The 21438-nt window shown below is 32.7% G+C and overlaps 1 protein-coding gene across 1 annotated transcript in view; it reads right to left on the reverse strand.

The window, feature by feature from the left end:
- nkd2b (NKD inhibitor of WNT signaling pathway 2b) overlaps window positions 1-14772 on the reverse strand; it is a 58023-nt gene extending 43251 nt beyond the window's left edge. The window contains exons 1-3 of the mRNA XM_051131317.1: window positions 14525-14772; window positions 14108-14134; window positions 13912-13997 (exon numbers count right to left, since the gene is read on the reverse strand). Of these exons, the coding sequence (XP_050987274.1) occupies window positions 13912-13997; window positions 14108-14134; window positions 14525-14549 (138 nt within the window). The 5' untranslated portion in view covers window positions 14550-14772. The remainder of the gene's footprint in view (window positions 1-13911; window positions 13998-14107; window positions 14135-14524) is intronic.
- Between the last annotated feature and the right edge of the window lie 6666 nt (window positions 14773-21438).

The raw sequence follows: 21438 nt of genomic DNA on the forward strand, positions 1-21438 counted from the left end.
CAGGTAAGAGCCGAACACCTGCGATGATCCGTCAAACGAGCCTCTCTCAAAACCAGCCAACTCATTCTTTCCCTATCGCCGGCTCCTTCAGGAACAAAAACAAAGCCTGTGTTTTTTCAGGGAACGTCTTTGATCAGCCAACAGTCACATCGGTGTCCAAATCCGTAATGACCGCATTTGCAACTCCTGCTTTTTTGCTCCTTTCACTCAACGTGCTTTAATCTGAAGCGCAAAAACTTGCAGGAATACTTTCAGAAAAATGAAAACCTGTCATGTCGTTCCAAACCCATATGCAACATGAAAGATGGATTTTTAATGAACTTCATTTTTCATACAATAGTGTCTGCAAAAAGGACAAAAAGAAGCATAAAAGTAAATTATTCACATGCACTGAGCATTTCATTCCAAGTCTTCTGAAGTTATATGATGTCTTTATGTGAGGAATGGGACCAAATTTTGACAAATAGCTCTAAAATTAAAATGTATTTCCTCATACAAAACTATCATATGACTTTAAAAGGTGCATTAACTACATTTATGCACATATAAATGTAGTTTATGCATTTATATGCATTTTGTTTGTCATTTTTGCATATATAAAAAATGAAAAAAAAAAATTATTTTATTTTGGTATCACTGATATGCTATTATAGTTTCTGTTAATATTTTGAATTTTATTTTATTTTTATGCTTCTCTTTTTATTGTAATTTAAGTTAAAATGTTAGTAATTTAGTTGTGCTGTTTATGTAATACTAGCTATTTTTCTGTTCTTTTCAGTTAAGGTTTGTTTTATTTAAATTACTGAGTTTTTTTTTCTTTTATTAATGTTTTATAGTTTTTAGTTTAAATGTATTTGTTTTTTTAGTATTTTAAGTTAAACTAAAATATCTTGCAGATTGGATTTTTAAAATAATGTTATTACTATTAATAAAAATATTTTATTTATTTTTGTTTTGATTTTTCATTTAGTTTTAGCTGTTTTAGATAAAATTATATTAAAAAAACAATATTTAAATAAAAAACAATAGAAACAATAGAAATATTACCTGCAATATTGCCTTGATACGAAATGAAATTATATATATATATATATATATATATATATATATATATATATATATAATATATGTATTCTCTTTTTTAATTCATTTTTTAATTAACATATTATAATTAATAAAATTATTCATTTTTATTATAAAAATAATTATTATAAAAATAACAATTATATATATATCTTTTTAAAATTATTTTTAATTAATTAATTAAATTATTAATTTGTTTTTAATTATTTTTTATTATAAACATAATAATTAATATAATATATATATATATATATATATATATATATATAATTAAATGATTAATTATTAAATTAATGAAATTTTTTTTTATTAATGAAACGTTTTTTCCCTTGTTTTTAGTTTTAGTTAAGTACTTTACCTTGAATGAAAATGAAAATTAGAAATGTTCCCTATTTGTTTTGTTTTTTTTAAATCTGTTCGTTTAATTTTAGTTGTTTTAGTACTTATAAAACCATAAAAACAATGGCCATCATTTCCTTGATATAAAATTTCATATATATATATATATATATATCCCTTGTTTTTAGTTTTAGTTGCTTTAACTAAATGAAAATGAGAAATGTATATATATATATTAGTTATAGTTTTAGTTAATGCTAAAAACCCTGATAAGGATGCATGACTAAGTCATATAGGTTTGGAATGACATGATCTTCCTTCAAGGAAACATGTGACAGCAGCTAATGAGCTCATTATTGCTCACTGAACACAAATGGCCTTCAGAGCTAATACTCGGGATCTCCACACCAGGAAAACCCTCGGGACACTCACCCGTCTGTCTCCGTCCGTCCGTCCGCCCTTCCCCCAGATCCGCGGCGCAACAACCCGTGGCTCCAGTGATATCAGAGCGCTTTAATAACTCCCAGCTCCACGCTTTGAAGTCGCGGCCAGGCAGCTAAAGAATCCCATTCCCTCCGCTTCCCTGACAATGGGCTGGGGGAGGGGGCGAACCAACGCCGGATTTGGCCCTTTTCTAATCTGCGGCCATCGGGATTTTACCTGCCTCCCAAATCCTAAAGCTGACTTTAAAAGGCAGCCAGACACAATTACTGGACACATTCCCTCTTTTCCATTAACTTCAAGGAATGTTCTGGGTTTAGGGCAAATGAAGCTGTTTCTACAGCATCTGCTGCAAGAAAATCATTTTGACTCATCCATTGTGCCTATTTTAGTGAAGCTCTTTGAATAAATACCACTAATAGTGTTTATTTTCAGCAGCTAATTCACAAAACAAAAGTAAATCAAGTAAAGCTGTGCATCTGGATAAATGTCTACTATTTTCAGTCAGGCAATAAGAAAATCACCATAGTTTGAAAGCGCTTAAACATGCATTTGATGAAAATGTGCTCACTCTCAGGCCATTCAAGATTAAGATGAGTTTGTGTCTTCATCAGATTTGGAGAAAGGTAGCATTCCATCACTTGCTCACCAATAGATGTGAATGGGTGCCGTCAGAATGAGAGTCCAAACAGCTGATAAAAACATCACAAGTAATCCAAACACCACTCCAGTCCATCAGTTAACATCTTGAGAAGACAAAAGCTGTAAGTTTGTAAGAAACAAATCCATCTTTAAGATATTTTTAACTAAAATTATGAATCTGTTGTCTCTCACATCAAAATCCAGCCACATATTTGTTTAGAGCTGTTTTGGCTTGTAAACAGTGCTTGATCTGTGCAGATTTCTCTCCTGATTCAGACCAGACCACTTGTGTGGACTTGTGTATTTTAACTAAAAATGATGGATTTGTTTCAGCTTTTGTCTTCTCAAGATGTTCACTGATGGACTGGAGTGGTGTGGATTATCATTGTGATGTTTTTATCAGCTGTTTGGACTCTCATTCTGACGGCACCCATTCACATCCATTGGTGAGCAAGTGATGGAATGACACATTTCTCCAAATCTAACAAAGAAACAAATCAAACCATAAACAGGGCTTTAACAAAAAAAAAAAAAAAAGAACTCTTCTGCAAGTGCTTTACTGTGATATTTGCTTTAATCACAATTAATCGCTTCCAAAACAAAAGTTTTTGTTTACATAATACATGTGTGTATACTGTGCAAATGTATTATGCATTTAAAAATACACACACATACAGTATATATTTTTAAAATATTTACATGTATTTACATATATATATATATATATATGTATATATATGTACATGTATATATATTATATTCATACAAATGATATTATATCTAAATATTTTTAATATATGAACATTACATTTTTTTTCTTATATAAATGCATGTGCGTGTATTTATATCTACACAGTAAATATACACATTACACACACATATATTATTTTGGATGCAATTAATCGCGATGAATCATTTGAAAGCACTAATTAAAAAATTAAATATCCTATAAAATAAAAAAGAATATGTGACCAACATAGGGAACTATGATTTCCACAGTGCGGAAAACGCAGACGAAGTCGCGGAATCCAGTCATAAAAACAGAATTTACTGAATATCACAGAATGTTGCGGAATTTGTCAAAGTTTGAATGAATTAATCAAAAGTAAGTCATTACACTTAAATCAAACTGCAATATGGACTAGTATCTGTAAATATTACGCCACCAAAATACCATTTAAATGTGAATCGTGCATGTTCTGCATGTCTCTGTTTTAATGAATGGAGCAGACGAGCGGTTTTGTTTACTAAACACACTGAAGTGCACGTGACGCTCGTGGTGATTTCAGCGTCTGTCGTCTCACTAAGTGAGGACATAAACACATGAACAATATCTGCTGAGAGTCACTTCATGAGCATTTGACCGTTCCATTTTAGGAAAACTACAGAAATGTAAAGTTAAACACGGCAACCCGTCAAAATAAAAGTCCAGTTTAACTTGAAGACATTGTGCCTGATACATATTACTACTATTACTACTACTACTAAAATGAAACAAACATTATTTTTTAGGTTATAATCACACAACATTTCTTCCATGTTTTAACTTTAATAGTAAATTTCCTCTTTGTTTGCCAAAAAAAAAAGTTGCTTAATTTTCAAAGATAAATTAAATTAATGTTTTATGCCTTCATTTGATAACCACAACATTTTAAATACGCAACACAGAATTTCTAAAGGTTAAAAAAACCTTTCATAAGGCTATTTTAAGAATAAATTTAAATAAATTAAGTATGCATTTAAATAATTAGACATTCTAAAACACAGAATTTGATAACAATAAAACATATGGTGAGAAAAATAAAACATTTCATAGAGCCCTAAACATCATTTTTGTTAAACCTTTATTAAAATTGATATGAAAATGTATAAGTTTTGTGATTTTAATTAATTAGACGTGCTATTTGATTAATAAAATTTAATTTAACCATTAAAAGGAGTTGAGAAAAATTAAAACGGAATTTGGAAAAAAATAAAACGGAATTTGGGAAATGTATTGTCAAAGCAAGGTGAGGTTGGAAACAAAGCACTCACAGATTTCACTTGCTGTAATCCAGAAATACATCATCCTTACAGAGATTCCTAAACACTGAGTGTCAGATTATATATCTGCTCTGTTTGCATCATTCGGTGTGGAGGTGTCTGCTTTCAGTTCATTTAGAGGACAGAATTACAGCTGCTCTGGGGTGCAAAGTCAAACCGCACTTATAATGACAATACAACACTACGAGCGGCTCGACAAATGTCAAACCATCCCTAGAAGTGGGTGGCAAGACAAAAATCAAGTCATTCAATTCTCCTCACACTTAAGCAGCTGAGGAAATTATGGCAACAAGACATTTATGAAGTCGTTTCAGCATCAAAGAGAAATGACATGTAGACAGTCTATAAAAAGATTGTTTTATACGAGGTCTGGAAAATAATTTACACCAGCCCAATCCCATTATAAACTGGCTGGAAGAGAAACAGAGATGCTTGAGAAAGAAATAAACTAATTCAAAACATCACAGGGCTTCAAATATAATAGATCAGCACAATAAATATTTACTTTCAACTTCAAGGGCCCAGCGGACTCATCTTTGATGAAAAAATAGTAAAAAATGATGAGAAATTACAATTTTGATTTCATGTGACCAAGTCATATGACCTACTGTACATGATTATGGAAAATAGAGGGTTTTTTTTGTACTTTATAGGAAAAATTCAGTATGCACTTTAGGTAAGTGGAAAACAAAAGCTTACATAATCTGCTCAAGATCTACTCTGTGCGTCACGACAAGAAAGAAATATTAATAATACGAGGTTGGAACAATACGAGAGTTAGTAAATGATGATAAAATGTTTATTTTTGGCTGAACTACTGATGTAATATTTAGCTGATGACTTACGGGCTGCAACTACTAATCACTGGAAACCGAACGAATCAAATCAAATCTTCAATCAAATGAGCTCCGCTCCCACAACAATGGCTATTTATCCCTGCAACTCATCAAGACATTGTTAACGAGGATTCGGTTTACTGCAGAATAAACATGGCAGCACAAAACTGTGATTACGCCGCTTTCAAAATCACAAAGAGCAGATTAGACAGACATCAGCGCGATTCATAAACTCACAGGCACACAGACATAAATATGCACAATTTGATAAACTGCAGATTAAATTGCAACAAAATTTGATTAAAAAAATAAAATGCAACCTTATGCAACAACACTAGTTCAATCAAGTGACTCGTGGTTTTGACTGTTTGACCCTTTCGTATTCATCAATTTGATTCAATTCTGACAGTTTGAACGCATTCACAGAAATGAATCAAACAAACTCGTTAAGGTGAGTCAATTCAAAAATTCCTCTGAATTTCTGTCCAGTTCAATGAATAAAGTCAAATACTTTTAACTGATTTTTTGAAATGGACAATTTGAACCAATCCAAACAAATGAATCAAACAAACTTTTTAAAGTTTTGCAACAAAATTCGATAAAAAACTAAATGCAATATGTTATGCAACAATACTAGTTCAATCAAGTGACTCGTGTTTTGACCTTTTGCATTAAGAATCGATTTGATTCAATTCTGACAGTTTGAACCCAGAAATGAATCCAAACAGAAATGAATAAATCAAAACAAACTTGTTCCACACAAAGAATCAAACAAATGAGATTCATTCTTGTGAACTTCAATTCATTCCATTTAATTGATTCAGAGACTTCTGGGAATGAATTTTGTATTGATTCTTTGAATTGGACAGCTTGAACCCACAGAAATGAATCAAACAAACTTGTTAAGATGAGACAATTCCTGTGAACTCCTCTGAGTTCATTCCTGCAAATCAATGAATAAAGTTGAAGACTTTTGAAATGATTTTTTGAAATTGGCAAATCTGAACGCATTCATACAAATGATTTAAACAAACTTGTTAGAGATTTGCTACAAATTTCGATAAAAAAAACCTAAATGCAACATGTTACACAACAAGACTAGTTCAATCAAGTGACTCGTGATTTGACTTTTCGCATTATGAATTGATTTGATTCAATTCTGACAGTTTGAACACATCCACAGAAATGAATCAAACAAACTCGTTAAGGTGAGTCAACTTGATTCATTCCTCTGAATTTCTGTCCAATTTAATGAATAAAGTCAAATACTTTTAATGGACAATTTGAACCCATTCACACAAATGATTCAAACAAACTTGTTAGAGTTTTGCAACAAAATTCGATAAAAAACTAAATGCAACATGTTATGCAATGACTAGTTCAATCAAGTGACTCTTGGTTTGACTGTTTGACCCTTTTGCATTAAGAATCGATTTGATTCAATGCAGACAGTTCCTCTGAACTTCAATCCATTCCAATGAATTGATTCAGACTTCTGAATGTGAGTCAATTCCTGTTAACTTCTGTGAGTTCATTCCTGTAAATCAATGAATAAAGTCAAAGACTTTTGAAATGATTCCTTGAAACAGACAATTTGAACCCATTCACACAAATGATTTGAGTTTTGCAATAAATTCGATAATAAAACTAAATTCAACACGTTACGCAACAAGACTAGTACAATCAAGTGACTTATGGTTTGACTGTTTCACCCTTCTGCATTAAGAATCGATTTGATTCAATTCTGTCCATTTCAAAGATTCAATTCAGAGACTTTTGAACTTTTTCGATGAAATTAAATTCAAAGAAATAAATCAAACTAGTTCACCAGTTCAGTCTGCTGAGTCACGGTTTGATTGTTTGGTCCAAACCAGAGTTTGACATTAACCAAACTCTGACCTGAAATGGACTCACATCAAAAGCTCTATTCTGAAAGTGCCTCTTTCACTTCATTCGCCCTAAATAAACAACCTAAATGCGTCTTATCGCAAATCAAAAGTCTCCCGCACTCTCGCTCACAGTTTCAAAGAGTCTTTCAGGTACTTGACGACTGACAAAACACAAATCAGAGCCAAAACTCTGATGAAATCAAAACCTGGACCTGCCCATTAATGACACATGACGTGTCCCGTGCCGCCGCCGGTGGTTTCCCCTTAAGACCGCTGTCAGATTTTCCCAAATAACTTTCCCATTCATGAGGGGAAGGACTTTTATATGGCTTCTAACAGAGCAGGTTAATCATCAGTCAGAGTCTTTTTACTATGATTAATTAAAATGACGCAAAGACTTTCGAGATTGACTTTTTGAGCTGATTCTTTGAATCAAACAATTTGATAGAGCTGGTTTGATTCATCCTGTGATCTTCTATCCATTTTAATAAACTGATTCAGAGACTTCTGAGACTCTCTTTTGAATTGATTCATTGATTCATTCCTGTGAATTTCTGTCCATTCTAATGAACAAATTCTTTGATTGAATTTTGAATTGATTCTTTGAAATGGACAATTTGAATCCATCCACAGAAATTAATCAAACAAACTTCGTAAAGCTGGTTTGATTAAATTTCAATGAACGTCTGTCCGATTCAGTGAACTGATTCAGAGATTGACTTTTGATTGATCTGATTTCAGCGCATCCACAGAAATTAATCAAACTTGTTAGAATCAGTTTGATTCATTCCTGTAAATTTCTGTCCATTCCAACGAATAAATTCTTTGAATGAAGTTTGATTTGATTCTTCCCAAACACAGAAATGAATTAAACAAACACTGATGAGTCAATTTGCTTAATTCCTGTGAATATCTGTCTAACTCAATGAATAAAGTCAAAGACTTTTAAATAGATTCTGAAATAGAAAGTTTGAACCAATCCAAACAAATGAATTAAACAAACTTGTTAGAGTTGGTTTGATTTATTTGTTTGAATTTTAATGAATCAATTGTGATTCATATTTTTGAATTGACTCTTTTACATTTGATATTTTGAACCAATCCACAGAAATGAATCAAACTAAGATGAGTCAATTCAATGAATAGTCAAATACTTTTAAAACGATTCTTTGAAATTGACAGTTTGAACCCATCGACATGACAAGAATCATTTTTGTGGGTGGTTTCAAAATATCCATTTCAGAGTTGGTTTGAATCATTCTTGTGAATGTCTGTCCATTTAATGAACCAATTTAGAGATTTTTGAGACTTTGAATTATTCCATCCACAGAAACGAATGAAAAAAAACTTCTTGTTTTAAGCTGGTTTGATTAATTCCTGTGAACTTCTGACTATTTCAGTGAATCAGTTCAGAGACTTCTGAATTGATTCTTCTGCAACCACAGAAATGATTCAAACTAACTTTTTAGAATCAGTTTGCTTCATACCTGTGAATTTCTGTCCATTTCAATAAATAAATTCTTTGTGATTGAATTTTGAATTAGTTCTTTGAAAACTCAGAAATGAATCAAACAAACATAGATGAGTCAATTTGCTTCATTCCTCTGAATATCTGGCTAGTTCAATGAATCAATTCTGAGATTTCTGTGACTGACTTGTGAACTGATTCTTGGACAGTTTGAACCCATCCACAGAAATGAATCAAACAAACTCGTTAAGGTGAGTCAATTTGATTAATTCCTGACAATTTATATCCCATTCAATGAATAAAGTCAAATACTTTTTAATTGATTCTTTGAAATGGACAGTTTGAATCTGGTAAAGTTGTTTGAACCTGGTGAACTTGGTAAAGTTGGTTTCATCCATTCTTGTGAACTTCAAACCATTCCTATTAAATGATTCAGAGACTTCTGGGATTGAATTTTGTATGGATTCTTTGAATTGGACAGCTTGAACCTATAGAAATAATGAATCAAAAAACTATTTAAGAGTCTGTTTGCTTCATTCCTGTCCGTTTCTGTCCATTTCAATGAATCAGTTCTGACATTTCTGTGATTGAATTTTTAATTGATTCTTTGAAATGGACAGTTTGAACCCATCTGCATAAATGAAAGAATCAAACTTAAGATGAGTCAATTCCTGTGAGATCATTCCTGTAAATGTTTGTCTAATTGAATGAATAAAGTCGAAGACTTTTGAATCGATTCTTTTGAAATGGATAGTTTAAACTCATCCACATAAATGAGTTAGTCTGATTCAGACTTTTGAATGTCTGTCCATTTTAATGAATCAATTCTGAGATTTCTGAGATTGTTTGTTGAATCGATTCTTCGAAAAAAGCTGGTTTCAATAATTCCTGTGAATTTCTTTTTATTTTATTTAATCAGTTCAGAGATTTTTGAGATTTTGAATTGATTCATCCACAGAATTGAATCAAAGAAACTTCTCGTTTTAAGTTGGTTTGATTAATTTCTCTGAACTTCTGTCGTTTTCAATGAATCGATTCACTAAACTTTTGAATTGACTTTTGAATTGATTCTTTGGAATTCACATTTTGAATCCATCCAAAGAAATGAATCAAGTAAACTTGTTAAAGTTGATTTGATTTATTCTTGTGAACTTCAGTCCATTCCAAATAATTGTTTCCATGATTTCTGAGATTGACTTTGAACTGATTCTTTGAATTGGATTGCTTGGATCTTCAGACAGAAATTAACCTGTTTGCTTCATTTCTGTCCATTTCTGTCTATTTCACTGAATAAATTCTGAAATTTGTGAATGAATTTTGAATTTACTCTTTGAAATGGTCAGTTTGAACCCATGCACAGTAATGAATCAAACAAACGTTTTAAGGTGAGTCAATTTGGTTCATTCCTGTGAATTTCAGATGAATGAAATGGTTCTTTGAAATGGACAGTTTAAACTCATCACATAAATGAGTTAGTTTGATTCAGTCTTTTGAATTTCTGTCTATTTAAATGAATCAATTCTGAGATTTTTAAGCTTGTTTGCTGATTTGTTTCTTTAAAATGGACAATTTGAACCCATCCACAGAAATGAAATCAAACAAGCTCTAACAGCGTTTTTATTACTGAAGTTTTAACGAGAGACACTAATAAATCTCTGTCTCAACAAGTGCAGTAAAAAGTGCATTAAAACCATTGCAATATCATGCATCATGAACAGAACAGTGTTACTGACATACGTATGCCATGAGGCATGTTATTCTTTGCTGTTAATCACTGAGGTTAGGGCTGTCAAACTGTCTCAGGTTATGAAAAATGTCAGAAAACAGTGATATTGTGTGGTCGGAGAATGAGACAAACTCTTTCTAACTGCTCAGGTGGAAGTAAAACGTAAAAAAGTGAACAGCATAGACATAAAAGAGACAATCAGGTCATCTGACACTCCTATAAGTCACTGTATAATCCGAACGCTGTTCACGCAGATGTTTTGCACATCAGCTGCGGCACGTCCAGGACTAACCGTGACTCTCAGCTGTTAGCTAATACAGTTGTCAATCACAAAATCCAGCAGTTCTGCACCTTCAACACCCGCCGCTGATGTCACAGTCCTGCCGCCAAACCTCCCCGAGGGGAACGGCCCGTCAAAACCCATCAATCTCACCGGAGAACAACCACAGCGGCGCTGTTCCGCTGCCAAACACGGCAAAAACAACAGCAGCTCTCCGCATCGCGAGGAGCTGGACGTGTCGCTGCACGGCCCTGCGAACGCACACTCCCGTCTGTTTGTTTCAGCCGCTTTAATGATGATTTCTCGGTAGTGAGAATGTGGTCTTTGGCAGCGGGAAGGCGCACGGCTCACCGCAAGTTGTTCCTTCTGTGGTGCAGCTCCCGTCTAGATTCTTGAGCGATTCGACCAAGATACAGGGACAAAACTGAAGCTATGTCTCTCTTACAGCTGAATAGTTCATTCATGGGTTACTTTTATAAAAGCATAGCAAATTGAGCCTCTACGATACCTTTTTAAAGCCAAATTTTAAGGCAGCATCACATGCATCCTTTGAGGAGAAAGCACTCCCATAATGCACTGCAACTATACAAAACATATTGATGAAACAGTGCTAAAACTAATTTTTTTATAGTATAGGTTGGTGCTGGGTATTTTTATGCTTATTAGAAAATCTTAGCAGCATGCAAACTAGAGCTGGTATTAAGACAAATTGATTCAACATGATTCAGTTTCAGTTTGATTCACAAGCATGCGATTCAGTTCAGTTTCAGTTGCGACATTGATTCATTGACTCATTCTTTTATTTTTATTTATTTTTTATTTATCACTCTCAATTTACGCTGTAACTATACAATAAACTCAGTCAGTTGGTACATTACTATATTAAAGTGATTTAAAATATATATTAGAAATATATATAAAAAATATTAAAACATTGCACATACGGTTGTTTTTATAATAAAAAATTATTATAATATAATTATATTAGAATATATTTATTATACATAAATATAATATATATTATATATAAATATATTATAATTTATTATAATGTTTTAATAGTAAAATTACGTTTCTGCTCGAGTTTGTTGTTATAAATAAACATTTAAACAGCGGGTGTCAGTTTGTTTTCATGACAGATTTATTCAGTCATGCATTAGATATTTAAGAACAGGTTTATTAAAAATAAAATGAATATGTAATATAGTGCACATATTTAGCAAAATGCCCCTTTCTAGAGTGATTTTTCTAGCTAAATGTCAAATTTATGGTCATTAAATGGCCTTCCTGAGGTAAATGTGATGTTTCTTGACATTTACAAGCTGTTTTATTGACATCTTTTCATGGTTTAAACGCTGACTGATCCATTACATGACACAAAATTAATTTCAATAAGTTGTTCTGTTTCTTTCAGCATACTTTCTGTTTATTTGGTGCTATAACTAGTAGTAAAGAGGAAGAGATGATCTGTTTATTTAGTGCTATAACTAGTAGTAAAGAGGAAGCGATGACCGAATCGGTTTACGTGAGGCTACAGCAATCTATCATGCTACAATAAAGAACACCAAAACCATATTTATTGTTTGAATTTCATAATAAAATAAACAGAAATCGTATATAAATATACTATATATAATATATAATTTATTATAATGCTTTAATGGCAGAATTAGTTTTTTACTCCAGTTTGTTGTAATATAAACATTTAAACAGTGGATGTCATAACTTGTTTTCATGACAGATTTATTCAAACATGCATTAGATATTTAAGAACAGATTTATAGTTTTTATGTCTCTTTCAGTATACTTTCTGATGTATATTTGGTGCCATAACTAGTGGTAAAGAGGAAAAGATGATCGGTTTATTTGGTGCCATAACTAGTAGTAAAGAGGAAGAGATGATCGGTTTATTTGGTGCTATAACTAGTAGTAAAGTGGAAGAGATGACTGCATCAGTTCACGTGAGGCTACAGCAATCTATCATGCTACAATAAAGAGCACCAAAACCATATTTATTGTTTGAATTTCATAATAAAATAAACAGAAATCATATATAAATAAACTATATATAGTATATTTATACTATTATATATTTATTATAATGCTTTAATGGCAGAATTAGTTTTTTACTCCAGTTTGTTGTAATATAAACATTTAAACAGTGGATGTCATAACTTGTTTTCATGACAGATTTATTCAAACATGCATTAGATATTTAAGAACAGGTTTATAGTGCATATATCTAGCAAAATGCCCGTTTCTAGAGTGATGTTTCTAGCTAAATGTCGAATTTATGGTCATTAAATGGCTTTCCTCAGATAAACGTGACGTTACGTGACATTTACAAGCTGTTTTATTGACATCTTTCCATGGTTTAAACACTGACTGATCAATTACATGACATACGATTCATTTCAATAAGTCGTTCTGTTTCTTTCAGCATACTTTCTGATGTTTATTTGGTGCTATAACTAGTAGTAAAGAGGACGAGAGGACTGAATCTGTTCACGTGAGGCTACAACAATCTGTCATGCTACATTAAAGAGCGCCAAACCCATATTTATTGTTTGAATTTCATAAAAAAAAATTGATGGAATTTGAAAGCGGAGACTTTGTTTCAAATCAAAACAAAGTTCTATTGGATGTGAAGCGATACAAATGTTTCATAAAGTTTTGTTCATGCATCAGCTGAAAACAGCACAGATCGATTCATGAGATTTAAATCAATTAAAAATTATATTTTCAACCCAGCCCTAATGCAAATGCTACAACCTTTGAAAAAATTAAATGCATATGTTCTGCTTCTTGTATGCAAAACAGTAATTTATTGTGTTTGATTTCGGTTAGGATGCTGCCTTAGAAGCCAGATGCTTAATTTACACTTCAAAGGTGGCATAGAAGCGCTTCTGAAGTGGCATCTAGGCATCTTTACACAGTTTAATGCTGCTTAGAGGTGGCATAAATGCATTTACACAGCAATTACAACTGTACACTTGGCTACCAGGGGCTGAGGTGGATCAGAGCAGGCATAATTTAGTCTGGCTCTTATGCAGCATTGCACATTTACACTGAATTTTAAGCAGGCACAGAGCAGCCTCAACTCGCCTTATGCTGGAGAACACGACAGATGCAATTGCAAATGCATTAAAACAGCCGTTTCTTACCTTATAATCTTTGAGGCTGGTGTCATATCTCTCGCCTTCTTCAACTCCTCGTCTCGAAATAAAGCCGTTCACAACAAAACTATCCCCTAACAGTGGATTTGAAAAGCATTAGGGAATGTTCTGAAACATCCAAACCATTAATAGTTAATATGTATAGCAAAAATAGATTCAAAACTGTGTCAAATGCAAAACTCACCCTCAGGATTTTCCCGACGTTTGCAAGCTGCATCCCCACGACAAAGACAAAAATCAGATCATTATTCATAATAAACATGCATGCATGTGTATTTCAAGAATGTGCATGGATAGAATTAGAGAAATCTTAAAATAATGATATAAAATAATCTGTTAATCGATTCTGTTTATAAAGAAATAGCAAATTATTATTATTAATAATAATAATAAATGGCCAAATGTACCTTTCAGCACTTTAAAACATTAGGAACGTTATTAAAGATACATACAAAAAGTTAAATTAAAGTTTAAAAAGTTCAAATTATGTATTTATATTTTAGAACTACATTAAAATCATTCCTAAGAGCCAGAAAAGTTTCTTCAAATGAATAATCCTCGTGCACACACATATTTGCGAGGATGTAATTGTAGAACTCACCATGTTTTGAGTGAAGTTTCCCCATTGTATCACTGCTGTGGTTAAGAGAACTTGTGCATCTCTCGGTCGCAGTTGAACATTATATCCAGTTCGGAGAAATTAAAAGGCAAATCCTGCAGGTTCCGGAAACACACGAGTGGCATTTAGCGCACGACACCCGCCAGTCACGATCACTGTGAATCTTTAATAAGGAGGAGCAAAGAAAAGTGCCTGTCCTCGGAGCTCAACAGATGATGATCCGCTGCAGATGAAGATGTGAAGCGAAGTGAAGTGCGGGAGAAACGCGCACCTACAGTCCGGCCCCCTTCAGCATCACTGCCGCCCCCTACCGGACACGCGCGATAGAGAAACACAGGTGATACTAGGGTGAAACATTTAACAGATATTTAGGATACTTAACCCAGTTGACTAATCGAAGCACTTTAAGACTGTGAACTTTTTCTGTGCAGTTTTCTGAAATGTTATTTAAATATGCAAATGACGCATAATCTAATTAAACATGCACTTATTTGCGTACATTTCCTGAACAGAAATCTGAACACTGGTTCAAAACTCCTTTCATGTTGTAGACATATTAAAGGTTTTTATAGAGGGGGTTTTTAGATATCTTTTAAGCACTGCATAAATCAGAAAATAATCTAAAATAAAATGTTAAAATGTATACAAAATGAATAATATATAAACAAATCCCTCTGTTCTATAGATAGAAATAAAATAGCAAAGTGTGGTGCAAGTACTACTTAAGTGGAGATTTCTGACTCAATGCAAGAGAAAACAACTAATTGTGATAAAACGGATGATGATCGTGTCATATACTGTAAATGAAATGTACAAACACAAATAGCTAAAGAAAATAAACTAATGAAAATAGGATGAATGAATGCATAAATGAATAAAGCTGCTTTGACACAATCTGTATTGTTAAAAGTGCTATATAAATAAAGGTGAGAGAATAACAACAAAATAACAAAATAAACAAAAACAAAATAAAATAAATTAAAAAGGACAAAATGAATGAACCAGTAAATAAATAAAACAAAACAGAATTAATAAATAAAAACAGAATTAATAAATAAATAAAATATAATTAGATTAGAATGAATGACATAATAAAATAAATAAAATAATATAATTAGTTTGGAATGAATGAAATAAACTAAAAAAAGAATGAATTAGTGATTAAATAAGCAAAAATAAATAAAATTAAATAAAAAATACAACAAGGTGAATAAATGAATAAATAAAATAATAGAATTATATTGGAATGAATGAAATAAACAAAATAAAATAGCATGAATTAATTATTAAATAAGCAAAAAATAAAACCAAATAAAATAAATTGCAACAGAGTGAATGAATAAATAAATAAAATGATATAATTAGATTGGAATGAATTAAATAAAATAAATAAAATAGAATTAATTATTAAATAAGCAAAAATAAACTAAACTAAATAATGTAGAACATACAGCAGGATGAATGAATGAATGAATTAATAAATAAAATAATAGAATTAGACTGGAATGAATGAAATAAAAAAAATAGAATGAATTAATTAAATAAGCAAAAATAAATAAAACAAAAAAAAATAAATACAACAATGAATGAATTAATAAAAAAGACAATTAGATTGGAATTAATAAAATAAAACAGAATTAATTATTAAATAAGCAAATAAAACAAAACAGAATTTATCAATTTATTTTATAAATGTATATTTATTTTAACATTAATTAAAATAAATATAAAAATAGAACGTAATTTTGCAAAACACCCCAAAATCCACCAGTTTTTTTTTTTTTTTTTTTTTTTTTGAAAAAAAGGTTTTACCTGTAATGTCTTGAAAAACACTAGTAAAACAAAGTTCAAAGTGCTTAAACAAGAGATGTTGAACATGAAGGCAGCCAGTATTGTATTTGTGGTTAGCCATACCTGCAGTTCCTCTGCTGAACACCTGCGTGAACTCGAGGAGAACTGACTTCATGCATCCACTAAAAATCACTTAATTCAAACACACTGAGCAAAATGATGAATAAAAGTGATGTTTGTGAAGAGAAAAGCTCCTGCAGCATTTGTTTTTAATATATTCCCTAAAAGCAACAGCATTTAGATTCAAATGACTTGCATGTTATTTGTGGTCAGTGTGGGTGTTTGGCATCAGCTTGTTAACCCAAGTACTTTGCTTTCACTGAAGGAGTGATCTGTGCAACATCTGAAGTTCACAATTAGGATTTTGAACCGTAAGAACTTGACCAGCAGGCTTGGTTAAATGACGACTGTAATGATTATGTTGCACTCGATGCATTCAAATGAGAAAATTCAGAACAAACATGCAAATCCAGATTTGAAGCAGTACAATGGAAAAGATCATCGCTTCTCAGGCGCCGCTGGTGACATGTAATCACCCACTTGATGACAGCTCATCTAAACTCTGTTATTACTCTCTTCTCAACATGCTCGTGCTGTTGTTCCACATATTCGTCTCTGGGACTTCACAAACTATCGACCCGTGCCAGCTTGTGGTTTAACGTCTCTGATGAGTTACACAGCTGCTGAAATCCAAAGCCGGCTCCTCCTCTTTCCCGAAGGTATCGTCACAGTCAGTAGATGCATCCGAGGTAACGTACATAAACAAAGGATTTCATCATTAGAATGGGGTCAGAGGTCAACAAGAAATCACAGTGAGATCCTAAAGCATGTTCCTGCTCTTGCTGTAAATGACTCATCATGTTTTACAAAAATGTCTTTGTATTTCATCAGAATGTAATAACTTCCCCGTCTCTGAAATAACTTGCCTTAATCTGCGTTTCTCAAGTACCTGTCAAACAGAAATACTTTTAACATTCAATTAATTACATTCTTAAACTACTGAAAATGAAAATATCAGAAAATAAGTAAGTGTGAGAAGCTGTAAGAACTTGTTTCACACTGATTTGTAATTCTGAATAATCCCTTTGTGATGTGCACAAAAGGGCACATTGCTGATTTTTAACTACAGAATGGTATTTAACTACTATAATTAGTCTTTCCCAATTTATGGCCAATTACTGATAAATGGCTGATATTGTAAATCTATACTGCTTAAAGAAAACTGATTCACTCTAAAAGTTATTTACAATTAAATATTGGCAAATAAATTAATCAACCGATGATCAAATGATTCGCGTTCCGCGCTCCAAAGTTCCGATCTGAATCAAATGATTCGCGAACGCGCACCCAAGTCCCGATCTGACTCATTTGAATCAAATGATTCAGATAGTTCCCAAGTCCCGATCTGACTCATTTGAATCAAATGATTCAGATAGCGCACCGAAGTTCAGATCCGAATCAAAGGATTCGCGAACGCGCACCCAAGTCCCGATCTGAATCATTTGGATCAAATGATTCAGATAACGCACCCAAGTTCAGATCTGAATCAAATGATTCGCGAGCGAAGTCCAAATCTGAATCAAATGATTCACGAACGCGCACCCAAGTCCCGATCTGAATCATTTGGATCAAATGATTCAGATAACGCACCCAAGTTCAGATCTGAATCAAATGATTCGCGAGCGAAGTCCAAATCTGAATCAAATGATTCACGAACGCGCACCCAAGTCCCGATCTGAATCATTTGGATCAAATGATTCAGATAGCGCACCGAAGTTCAGATTTGAAGCAAATGATTCAGATGGCGCACCGAAGTCCGATCTGAATCATTTTGATCAAATGATTCAGATAGCCCACCGAAGTTCAGATCTGAAGCAAATGATTCGCGAGCGAAGTCCAAATCTGAATCAAATGATTCACGAACGCGCACCCAAGTTCCGATCTGAATCATTTAAGCCAAATGATTCAGATAGCGCACCGAAGTTCAGATCTGAATCAAAGGATTCGCGAACGCGCACCCAAGTCCCGATCTGAATCATTTGGATCAAAGGATTCAGATAGCGCACCGAAGTTCAGATCTGAATCAAATGATTCACGAACGCGCACCCAAGTCCCGATGTGAATCATTTAAACCAAATGATTCAGATAACGCACCGAAGTTCAGAACTGAATCAAAGAATTCGCGAACATGCACCAAAGCCCAAATCCAAATCAAATGATTCGTGAACGCTTAATCAAATGATTCAGATAGCGCACCGAAGTACCGATCTGAATCAAATGATTCGCGAGCCGCGCTCCGAAGTTCGGATCTGAATCAAAGGATTCGCGAACACGCACCCAAGTCCCAAACTGAATCAAATGATTCGCGATCCTAAGTCCCGTTCTGAATCAAAGGCTTCGGGAACCCGCACCAAACACGATTCGCGAACGCAAAGTCCAAATCTGAATGATTCGCAAACGCGCACCCAAGTCCCAGTCTTAATCATTTGAATCAAATGATTCAGATAGCGCATCGAACTATCGATCTGAATCAAATGATTCGCGAAAGCGCACCAAGCCCTGCGAATTTAGGGTGGATACTATGCATATGGGACGCAGGCTAAGTCCCGTTCTGAATCAAAGGCTTCGCGAACCCGCACCAAAGTACCGATCCAAATGATTCCCGACCCGCGCTCCGAAGTTCCAATCGGAATCAAATGATTCGCGACACGCGATCCGATTAAGCGCTTCGAAACAGTGAATCATTTTGCGACGCAATTATTTAACTGATTCGGAGTTTCGAAAAGCTTTTGCAAAATCATAACAAGCAATGTCAAAATTCGAAAATAAAAGGCTCTTTTAATTCAGTCTGGTTTTTGCTACTGAATCGCTTGAAATGCATGATCGAAGTCAAGAGTTCGAATCAATCTGCAGCTCAAAATACATATTAGATGGAAACATTGTGCATTATGCATCAAGCATCCAGTCATTTCATACCACTGAAGGCAATGGTGCATTTATCAATATATATTGTATTAAATGTTTGAATGTGATCATGAGCATTGACATTTAAAAGCAGCTACACAAACATTTAGAAACTAATAATTAATTTAAAAATACAATAATATCTTAAAAATAGATATTTCTTTTTACTTAAGTCAAAATCAGCAACCAGTTTCATCAGAAAATGCAAAACTCTAGCTGGTAACTCATACATGCACGACCACAACAGGAGCATTTTTCATATGCAACTAGTTTGAGAAAGACAAAAAAAGAAAAACGAGATGAAAGCATATTGCGTTTGCACGTGGGGAAAGATCTGTTGCAATACTTAAAGAGGGGGAGATTTGCAATACTGATTTGCCAATAAGCAACATAAATTATTTTTATTTCAAACAAAAGCTCATGTATCTCTCTGCACTCGTATACCGAACAGCCTTAAACGTCTCGTTATTAACTCGTCACCTAATGTATTACTATTGGCAGCTCTATCGATATTCCAGTGCTTGGGGCCAGACACCAGAAAACTGTTGAGAAATTCAGCAGCATTATAGTGTTTGCTTTGTTTAGGAACTCATTGGCAGTTTCAAACCACAAAAGTGGCGTAAAACACTGCAACAATAAGGCTTTTGACAATTTTTTTTTCTTCCTCCGCTGATTGCCTTCAAACAGCTGCGTGTTTTTGGACGAGGAACTGTCAGGGAGAGAAAAAAGCCTGCAGACATCGCAATTATGGGTTTGTTTATCTGGTCTGCAGCCTGACACGTTTTAATCTCACATCATATCAGAAGAATGCGATACAGATACCTGCACAATGATGGCTCGCAGGTGTTTACCTGTTTGATCCGGTATCGGCGGGCGACGATACACATCAAGCAGCTCTTTGTGATTATGGGATTCGCATAAAACAAATTCTCACAACTCGAAATCTTTCCGAACAGCACATCAAAGCAGGCCACTTTAAATATGGTGTCAGACTGGTTTCTGAATGACAAAAGGTCAAACAACATGTGAGAAAGCTGACTCTGAATGAATGCACATGTGGGAGAATTAAATGTTGTGCATTTTAGCTTGTGTTTTAGAGTTGCTGCAAGTTTTATGAAGGTAAATTTAACACCTTTAAATTTAAGGCCAAGCAAAAGAAAATTAAGCAATAAATAAATATGGTCTCTAGATGTACATGTCACAAAATGAGTTGAAAATACAACTTTGTACATGTCCGTTAATTTTTTCCCTTTTTACCAAAAAAAAAAAAAAAAGACAATATTACTAAAAACTAAAATGAAAATGAAAACTGAAAATATGAAAATAAGTTAAAGTACTGAAATGAACTGAAACTAAAATAAAATTGAAATAAATAAAAAATAAACAGTACTGTTTAATAAAATAATAAAAATGACAAAAATGCATAACAAATTTGCTCAAAATTAAACTAAAATGAAAAGTGAAAATATAGAAATAAGTTCAAGTTGATACAATAAACAGCTCACACTAAACTAAAACTGAAATAAAAATACATTTAAATAGTAATATTTAAAAAATGAATAAAAATGACAAAAGCACAACAATATTAATAAAAACTAAAATTAAAATGAAAACTGAAAAAATAAAAATAAGTTGAAGTACTGAAATGAAATGAAACTAAAATAAACCTGAAATAAATTAAAATTAAACTACTGTTTAATAAAATAAAAAAAATGACAAAAATGCATGATAATTGCTAAAATTAAACTAAAATGAAAATATAAAAATAAATTGAAAATGAAAAGTGAAAATCTAGAAATAAGTTCAAGTTGATACAATAAACTTAGCTCACACTAAACTAAAACTGAAATAAAAATAAATTTAAATAGTAATATTTAAAAAAATGAATAAAAATGACAAAAGCACAACATTTATAAAAACTAAAATTAAAATGAAAACTGAAAATATAAAAAGTTGAAGTTAAAGTACTGAAATGAACTGAAACTAAAATAAAACTGACAAATTAAATTAAAATTAAACAGTACTGCTTAATAAAATAATAAAAATGACAAAATGCATAAAATTGGTAAAAATTAAAAATG

Source organism: Labeo rohita, chromosome 16, assembly GCF_022985175.1.
Source record: "Labeo rohita strain BAU-BD-2019 chromosome 16, IGBB_LRoh.1.0, whole genome shotgun sequence".
Taxonomy (NCBI): Eukaryota; Metazoa; Chordata; class Actinopteri; order Cypriniformes; family Cyprinidae; genus Labeo; species Labeo rohita.